Here is a 9,519-nt window from a genome sequence, read left to right as displayed (position 1 = left end):
CGGCCCAATGCGTTTTATTTGATTACTTTTTTTTATTTGATCAGAAATTTCTCTTTCAAGACTTGCGGCATAAAAAGTTTCACTTCTCCTAACAAGTGTGTTTATTGAAATTTAAACTTGTGTTTTCTTTTTTGCAAGGATGAAATCGCCTACTACCTCAACCAACAACAGTTTGTTGGTTTGTTTAATTAGTTATTATCATATCTTTTATTTCCTTCTTAGTGATTTTTTAAGTTTGATGCCACCAATTCAGGATCTTAATTTAAAAAAAAAAAAGGATTACTCAAGCAACTTCAGCTCTTTGTGCATCCTTGAATCACATCATTATTGTCAGGTCATTTCTGAGAAAATTTTCTTCAATGATCTGTTTAGCCACTTTAATTCTAATAGCATCTTAAAAAAAAGATGTCAACATGTTGTTTCAATCTTGTTGTAGTCAATATGTTGTATTCATCTCTACTCCCCAAACTCCATAATGCTGTCCCTAGTTATATAATTCTCTTCTTTTTATTAAAAAAAAGATTAGAAGAAATGAGTGAAGTTGCAGAGAGGGGGGATGAAGGGTGTATTACTTTTTGATGATCTTCCTCTAAAAGGGTATTTGAGAAACTTTGGAAGCACTTTTCAAAAATATTTTTTCGCAAATCGAAGTAAATTCTTTTACATATTTATTTTGTATACCGTAAAAATACTCCTGAAACTATAATTTTATTCTTACTCAGACACTCTCTAAAATGCATAGACTTTTCATCAACGACCTTGCCTGTACTTATTTGGTTTTTTTGTTTTGTTTTATTTTTTTGGTATAGTTTCACCGTGGACTTTGCATTCAAAAATGATCACCGCACACAGCTGATTTTAATAACTAAACTGTGGTTTTCGTGATTTTTATCTTTTATTTTTTTCCCCATTTTAACCTTTTTCAATTTCAATACTTTTCTAAGTGACTGAAATTAAAATTTAAAATTACATAAATATAAAATTCCTTGTTGATGTCAATCGAATACTAAATGAATTGTCATTCATTCATTATTTTTTTGATGTAGAAATTTTTTAGTATAAAAATATTTTTTCCCAAATTTATATGTTTATTTTAAAAATTTAAATGCCCGGGCATTTTTTTTCAATTTTATATGCCTACTTGCGCCTCTTGTGTATTTTTGGAAATTGAAACTTGATCTTGATGATATTAATTTAGATTCATACTGATAATTTAATTAAAAGTAAAAAAGTGGATAAATAAAGAGTTTTCGCATTTTCCGTAATCACCTCTTGATTTAGTGGTATTTGCCATCTTCCCCCAGCTGTAACAGAAGTGCAGGCGGCAAGAGGGCGGTTTGTCCCGTATATTTTCATTAAGCTTTGGTGTTTCTGGATCATATTCTGTGTGGAATAGTGGTGCAATCTCTGCTCAGCTGAAAGTTCCGATCATGGGACACGGACACGGTAACACTGAATAACCTCAACTCTTTCTATTCGCCTCAATATCTTTTGTTACCGTATCCCAAAACATTAACTCTTGCCGTTCTTCTATATTTCCAGGCGACAAAGGTCGACCCTTCAAAAAGTTCAAGGCCGCCGCTAAATTGGTTTTCCATTTCTCCCTTCTGCAAAAGAAATAAATCCCTTTTATCTGATTGTTACGTTTTCGCACCTTGTTCACTCGTTGACGTCCTGTGCAGGACGATCCCCGAAAAGGATTCGTCGACGACGACGATGTGTATATGGGCGATGATGGTTATGATGATGACGGTAATATACCATCCATGGCTGATATCTCGGTTGCATATCATTGTTGTTACTGTGTCCTGGTATCCAGAAATCATTTGTTTACTATGTACTTGAATGGTTTGCAGGTGAGAAAGAAGCCAAAACCAAAGATTTTAGCAAATTAGAGCTGAAAAAGGATCATGCGAACCGACCACTTTGGGCTTGTGGCAATGGTCGGATATTCCTTGAGACCTTCTCTCCCCTGTACAAACAAGCGTACGATTTCCTTATTGCCATAGCGGAACCCGTTTGCAGGTATTGTTATATTATAAAATATAATAGCTATAATTTCCCTTTGAATCTGACGCACGCATTATCATGTAGTTCTTGGAAGGGGAGTTCAGTTCATATGATTACTAACTTGTTGTATTTTTTAATATGCAATGAATAGGCCGGAGTCAATGCACGAATACAACCTGACTCCACATTCCCTGTATGCCGCGGTTTCAGTTGGTCTGGAAACAGAAACGATCATATCAGTTTTGAACAAGTTATCCAAGACTATGCTTCCTAAAGAGATGATTAAGTTTATTCAGGATTCAACTGCAAATTATGGCAAAGTAAAGCTTGTACTTAAGAAAAATCGATACTTTATTGAATCTCCATTTCCAGAGGTAAATGGAATGATATGGCTCTCTCAGTCTTGTTTTGTTCTAACTGGTTATGATGGATCCTTTGGTAACTAGTGTCACCTGCTACGCATCATATCAATATTGGCAGGTGTTGAAGACACTGCTCAGAGATGAAGTTATATCTCGATCAAGGATCACTTCTGAGGTTTGTTTTTCATTCTTTTATTCACAGAACTATTTTAAACACGTTTGGACGTTTCATGTCATTCCTCGTTAGCTGTTTCTTTCTTCTTCCTTTTTTCTTTCGTCTGTCCAGACTGGTGTAATGACATGAAAGAAGGAAAAAAAGAAAGTGCAAAAGAAAGAAACGTAACAGCAGGAAAAGGATTTTTTTTTTTTTTGGGCTTACATTTGTTGTCACACGATAATCATGTTTGGAGAACCACGTGTTACGTTCATTAGTGTTTGCACGTGAGGGGATGGTTGAGGAAAATGCTTGGGGTAAATACTTATACTGCCACGTCGTTTCTATTTTTCAGTGGAGGTGCATATGCCATGATTTAAATGGTCTTCTAGAAATTAAATGTGGGGTTTTTGTGCTAATTTAGACCCTTCGCTGCACAAAATTAGCACTTTCTAGCAGTTACCATGTATTTGTGGAATTTAAAATTGATGTCGGTGCAAATTTTCCATCACCAACTTCTCCGGCTCCTTGTATTTGTGGAAATCTAAAATTGATGTAGGGTGTAGCTGGAGATGGATTTACAATTAGCAAAACAGCAGGTGAAATTGAAGGCACTCACGATGAGTTGATGAATGAGGCAGAAGTAGCTGCAGCTGCAGAAGAGAAAGAAACTCATTCATTTGAAATTGATCCTTCTCAGGTAATGTATATGTTAGCTTTAAGAAACTTACAGTCTAGGCTTGGAATGCATTCAGTTACTCCCCACTCCCCTTTCATTTTGCATCACATTGCCAAGTCACTGACAAGTGATAATATTTAGTATAATTTTATTATGCGATTTTGTTACTTATCTATGCTGTAGCTCTTGTAATGTTCTGAAGACACCGTTAATTGCCATAATGGTGAATAAAAATGATTGACCAACGAAGTGCTGAAATGTTTGCTGAGTTTGGCAACTTGGAACATATTAAGCAAATTCACTAATGATTCATGGAAACTGTAGTGAGAACTGTCTCAAATATTTAACTTGTTCACTCTAAGGAATCAGAATCGGCTTATCATCACTGATCAACAATAAGATGTCCCATCCTTTTTCTTTCTTTGTAAATTCATTGACAGGTTGAAAATGTAAAGCAACGATGCTTGCCAAATGCATTGAATTATCCCATGTTGGAGGAGTACGACTTTAGAAATGATACAGTGAGTAATGCTTTATGTTCTTATGCTGCTAAATTTCAAGTGCTGGTAACCATTAGGTTTATTGCTCAAATTTCTGCAAATGGTAATGGAGTTCAGAATTTTTTTTTTTGCTGCTTTCAAGTGTCACTCTTCTATTTGCAGGTCAACCCTGATCTGGATATGGAACTAAAGCCTCAAGCACAGCCACGCCCATATCAGGAGAAGAGCCTGAGCAAAATGTTTGGAAATGGTAAGGCTGATCTCTGTTCATGGGGACAGGGATGTGTGCTAGAAGCTCACACAATTAAGTTAAATTTAGAGCATCTATTGACCATTGTTTTGCAACTTTGCACTTCTTCCTTGCCCCACCTCATGAGCTGTGTGGAGTGAAAAAAAAAGTAAAGTCTTGGTAAAAGAAATCAGGCGTATTTTTGACATCAAATTGAGGTCTGTGCCTAGGATTTGCAGTCTTTTACAATATCTTGTGCTTCGAACTTTCCTTTTTTGCTATTTAACTACAATTTTCCAAATTGCTTGTATGGGGCTTAATTATTTTCTCTTGTTGCTAAAACTCAATATTTCCTCCATGGCTTTAACAATATTGATTATTGATGTGTGAATTCATAATGAATTGTTAAAATCGCAGGTAGAGCAAGATCTGGTATCATAGTTCTACCTTGTGGTGCTGGTAAGTCTCTTGTTGGTGTTTCTGCAGCCTGCCGTATAAAAAAGAGCTGTCTTTGTTTGGCAACAAATGCCGTGTCTGTGGACCAGTGGGCTTTTCAGTTTAAGCTATGGTCAACCATCCGAGATGAGAATATCTGTCGTTTCACATCTGATAGCAAAGAGAGGTTCCGTGGTAATGCTGGAGTGGTGGTGACAACATATAATATGGTTGCCTTTGGTGGCAAACGGTCTGAAGAGTCTGAGAAGATCATTGAAGAAATTAGAAACAGAGAATGGGGATTGCTTCTCATGGATGAGGTAATCAAGTTGTTTTATGGTTATAACCTTCTTGACTGTAATCTCAAGGTTGATCCTTATGCATATAATGATGGCGTAATAAACAGGTACATGTCGTTCCTGCACATATGTTTCGGAAGGTCATTAGTCTTACTAAATCTCACTGCAAACTTGGGCTCACAGGTATGCCTAACAGCATTGGCTTAGTGTCACACTGGAAATGACCTTAGCCTTTTCTAATGTAAACTGAGGCCTTGACTGTTAATAATGCAGCCACACTTGTGAGAGAGGATGAAAGGATTACAGATCTGAATTTCCTCATTGGCCCCAAGTTGTATGAAGCAAATTGGTTGGATCTAGTGAAAGGTGGGTTTATTGCAAATGTGCAGTGTGCTGAAGTATGGTGTCCAATGACAAAAGAATTTTTTGCCGAGTACTTGAAGAAGGAGAATTCCAAGAAGAGGCAGGTTAGACCTCTTGGACAACTGTGAATAGTAATAATAGAAAGTTGGTTTTACTTTTTACTGACTTGTATTATGAGCAGCTTGCTTTTGCCCTCTTTTCAGCATTTAAGCATTATTGTTGTATTTATTTATATCTTATTCATTCTTAGCTTTCTGTTGTATCAGTTCTATTTCTATGGTGAAGTGACTGTTTTGAATTTGATTCTATTAGTGGACTGGTTAATCTTTGTTCAAAACCTGTAATTGCACATATCTTTTGCATGTTCAAGTTTATTATTAGCTTGAATTCCCTCATCTGAATTAACGATCTTTTACTTGTCCCAGGCGCTCTATGTGATGAATCCAAATAAGTTCAGAGCATGCGAGTTTCTCATAAAATACCATGAAACACAGCGTGGTGATAAAATTATAGTCTTTGCTGATAATCTATTTGCTCTAACTGAGTATGCCATGAAACTTCGCAAACCAATGATATATGGTGCTACAAGGTGCAGTGGACATGTTTTGGTTCTTAAGCATGTTTTGGGATTCAGTGTTTTGCCTCTTAAAGTTCTGTTATATATATCATGTGCAGCCATGTTGAGAGGACAAAAATTCTACAGGCATTTAAAACTAGCAAAGATGTCAACACTATATTCCTTTCCAAGGTACCTGTTCCTGTTTATCTTGTTCTGTATTGAGCTTTGTGCACTTCATTTTATATAGATTTGTCAGTCAACACACTAGCAGAACAATTCACTGATAAATTTTGAATGGTTATCTCTGATTTTTATGGGTTAGTAAAAACATTAGTGTTTTGTAAAGCACTTAATATTTTTATGTACCTATTCACCAATTTAGCCAAAGGTGAAATAAGTTCTCATGGCACCAGACCTATAAAACGCCTTAAGTGAGAGGTGCTAGGAAGCTGACACTAGAATAAGGCAGAAAATGATGTGCAGAGAATTTTAACCTGAAATAACCTTTACATGTAAATTCTGAAAAATGGACGCATGATCAGGCAGTATATAAAAGTAGCTGCCATGTCAATCCAAGTTATTTTTTTCAATAAGGTCGTCCACTTCTTACCCTGCCAAGGGTGTCAAAAAGTGAGCTCATTTTGATGTCTGACTGATGCCAGCCCCTCGTATAGCATGAGAGGCGCTGAGGCAATTTGGCAGTTGGCATTAACATGAGGCTTCTTTAGTGACATTGTTGTTTGACTTGGTGCTTCATGTCACTATCATTCTATGGAATGACTGAGTCCTCCTTTTAATATTCTCAGGTGGGTGATAACTCAATTGACATTCCAGAAGCCAATGTTATAATTCAGATCTCTTCACATGCTGGTTCAAGGCGTCAAGAAGCCCAACGTCTAGGCCGTATTCTTAGGGCAAAGGTTAGTTTCTGATCTTTTCCTGTACCTGTGGTTGTTCTCTTAGTACTTGCTAGGTTTTGTTGAATTTCGTTTGATCTACTTTGGAAGTACAGTTTTGCATTTTTTGTGTGGCACCACACCTACATTTTGAATCATATGCTTTCAATTAATTTCTGGAGAAGGGAGGAATTTCTGTTTGTATATAGTTCTGTAAATAATTCATTGCATCTGTCGCTGGCTGACTTGCTTCAATTAATCATGTAAATGGCAGGGCAAGCTTCAGGATAGGATGGCAGGTGGTAAGGAGGAGTATAATGCATTTTTTTATTCTCTCGTGTCAACAGATACCCAGGTATGTTTATGTTTTCAAATCAACATATCATGTCATCGTTGGAAATGAAATTAATCTGAAGTTGTCACGTTATGATTTTGATGTTTAAGTTTACATTTTTAGACTGCTTTTGTGTGCAGGAGATGTACTACTCAACCAAAAGGCAGCAATTTTTGATTGATCAGGGTTATAGTTTTAAGGTATAATCTTTTCATTTGATGCTCTCCAGGAAACCTGGTTGAATCCGCCTCAGCTATGTGTCTCCCACCTGTTAGCGTGCCTATTGGTGTTGTTTGTCACATTTAAAACTGTTGAGAACTGACTTGAGGAATTTAAAATGAAGTGAAATCTGACAAATGTGATTACATGTTTTTTTAACATCTTTTCAAGATCATAATCTTTCTATATGCATAACTTTTGATTGTTCTTGAGTGACAGGTAATTACAAGCTTACCTCCATCTGGAGAAGAAGTTTCATTGAGTTATTATCATCTTGAAGATCAATTGGCGCTTCTTGGAAAGGTTTCCTTTTTTGTTCCCCTTGTACTTTTAGTTGAATGGATTGAGCTCTTCATTAGGGGACAACTGACCTGCATCCATTAGGTCTTGAGTGCTGGTGACGATGCTGTTGGTCTCGAGCAACTTGAAGAAGATGCAGATGAAATAGCTCTTCACAATGCCCGGCGTTCGACAGGATCCATGAGCGCCATGTCGGGTGCAAAGGGAATGGTTTACATGGAGTACAGGTGGGTTATTGCTTTGATTAGTTGAACAGACATATGTTAGAGTTAGTGTATTGAAATTGATGATTACCTCCTTACCCACGCAGTACTGGACGTAACAAAGGTCAAGCGCAGATCAAGAGCAAGCCAAAAGATCCATCTAAGCGACACATTTTATTTAAAAGGCGCTATGGCTCATAAATGGTTTACTTCACCGGCGTGGACTACATATCCAACTAAAGTGAATGTATCCAACTGCAGTCTATGGCCCCCTAGTTGTAAAGACATTATGCTTTATATTACAAATTTACAACATCATATATAAGCAGTTTTCCTTCCGTGATTCGTGTTACTCGGCTTCAAATGCATGCAACTCCTCATACTGTATTCAACGCGAAGTAGGGAAAACCGTACCACCCTTTTTAAGTAGTTTTTAAATGAATGCACTGGAAGCCCCGGGAATTTGGATGGCCCAATCAACCACACTGATGAAACTACTTATGGGGGGTTGATCTGAGATGATAATGGCAATTGGAGAATGAGGTTTTGCGAAGAAATTATAGTGGATTCCAAGCACAATTATGGAGCTTTTAGGTAGATAACTATCTAGCGCGCCTGGTTTTAGAAGGATAAGGAGGTCTAAGGATTTGATGGAAGCCCTAGATGACAACCTGAACAGAACAGGTCAGGAACCACTCTCCTTTAACTTGTTAGAATATATGAGAAGGCTCATAATGCGAAATTGAGTGTTATTTATGAACATAGTCAATAGTTGTCCTAGTTGGTTATTTACGAATTGAGAGGTTATTTGCGAATTTTATATTTTTGTTTGAGCCTTTGAAGATTGTCACAAATTATGATTTTTATGAGGTCTATTGTCTATGAATCTTAGCCTTTTTAGTATCTGTTTTTATTAATGCCATCCCATATTTGGAAGGAAAAAAAAAAGGTTATCAAAACTTATTTCATCTCTTTTTAAGATTTGAAGAGCTCATGTTTGTTTGTTGTTTCCCTAATTTTATGACACATGTTAATTGTCTGAATGTCTTTGTAGCACAAAATTATAATGTCTAGTGCTCAAGAGAAATTGCCTATTACTAATGGTAGCAAGTAAAACCTTGCTGAGATCATATTTAATGGCTGAGATCACTTTTGACATCATGGTGAATACTTCAAGGATACAAGAATATAAACCATGATAAATGGTAACAAACAAATGTGGCTATTCTCAAAACGAGAACTAATTCATAAGTAACACATTTAGAAGATGCTTTTTAAAAAGCTAATATTAACCTCAACTAACTTGCACATTACGCTAATGAGATGGACGCGGAGTTTATGATTATGTCGAAACCTATCATGACGTATGGAAAATTTGAGTCGTCACTGATACGATGGAGATTGAAATGATAAATAATTAGAAGGTAGGCACTAAAGCACAACTGGCTGCAATGGTATTTGCAATCTAGCATGTTAACTATGGCGTGTTAACGTGAAACCTTTTTTTTGGGGGGGGGGGAAGTGCCGCACATCCATAAACGTATTTCTTGGGGATCATCTGGCCATCAAATTTGAGTATTATGGGGTTTAATTATTATTAATTCTTATAAAGATATTTTCTACATTCGTACATATTCAAACTTAAGATTTCATATTTAAACAGTTAAAAAATTTTGTTGTGCTATCAAGTGGGGAAAAAAAAAAGAAAGAATCAATTTTGCTGGCGTTGATTTTGGTCACAAGAAAAACACAGCAGTCCCGTCACTATCAGAGAGAGAATGTGGTGAGCGAGCTCGAAAGCAGCTTTTTGAAAGGAACAAAGTTGACGCATTTATTTTACTTGAACTGAATTATGTTGACAGCTTTTTACTATTGTTGTTGAAACAAGGACCTGTTTGAGTGACGCTCAAAACTATGGTTTGGGAGGCAAAACAATGATTTTGGTGAGATGTCATCCAAACAACATCAATTTTGAGC

The 9,519-nt window shown here is 36.5% G+C and overlaps 1 protein-coding gene across 2 annotated transcripts; it reads left to right on the top strand.

Moving 5' to 3' along the window:
- The first annotated feature begins 1,290 nt into the window (after positions 1 to 1,290).
- LOC114725144 (general transcription and DNA repair factor IIH helicase subunit XPB1) lies at positions 1,291 to 8,490 on the top strand. Of its 2 annotated transcripts, none has more exons than XM_028911625.1 (20): positions 1,291 to 1,446; positions 1,543 to 1,586; positions 1,683 to 1,752; positions 1,857 to 2,025; positions 2,162 to 2,384; positions 2,491 to 2,547; positions 3,086 to 3,226; positions 3,646 to 3,726; positions 3,868 to 3,955; positions 4,352 to 4,689; positions 4,776 to 4,851; positions 4,942 to 5,135; positions 5,457 to 5,620; positions 5,707 to 5,779; positions 6,397 to 6,510; positions 6,761 to 6,841; positions 6,961 to 7,020; positions 7,259 to 7,342; positions 7,424 to 7,566; positions 7,650 to 8,490. In XM_028911625.1, the coding sequence occupies exons 1-20, from the start codon at positions 1,431 to 1,433 to the stop codon at positions 7,741 to 7,743; spliced, it is 2,310 nt and encodes a 769-aa protein (XP_028767458.1). In that variant the 5' UTR covers positions 1,291 to 1,430; the 3' UTR covers positions 7,744 to 8,490. The 2 variants fall into 2 exon arrangements, with proteins under 2 accessions (XP_028767458.1, XP_028767457.1); XM_028911624.1 differs by having other exon boundaries at positions 1,292 to 1,446; positions 1,543 to 1,589.
- Positions 8,491 to 9,519: the final 1,029 nt, after the last annotated feature.

This window comes from Neltuma alba, unplaced genomic scaffold (genome assembly GCF_004799145.2).
Source record: "Neltuma alba isolate B1F8T4 unplaced genomic scaffold, ASM479914v2 tig00012228_pilon, whole genome shotgun sequence".
NCBI classification, from domain to species: domain Eukaryota; kingdom Viridiplantae; phylum Streptophyta; class Magnoliopsida; order Fabales; family Fabaceae; genus Neltuma; species Neltuma alba.
The sequence above is the reverse complement of the archived record's forward strand: the minus strand, read 5'-3'. Positions and strand labels throughout refer to the sequence as shown.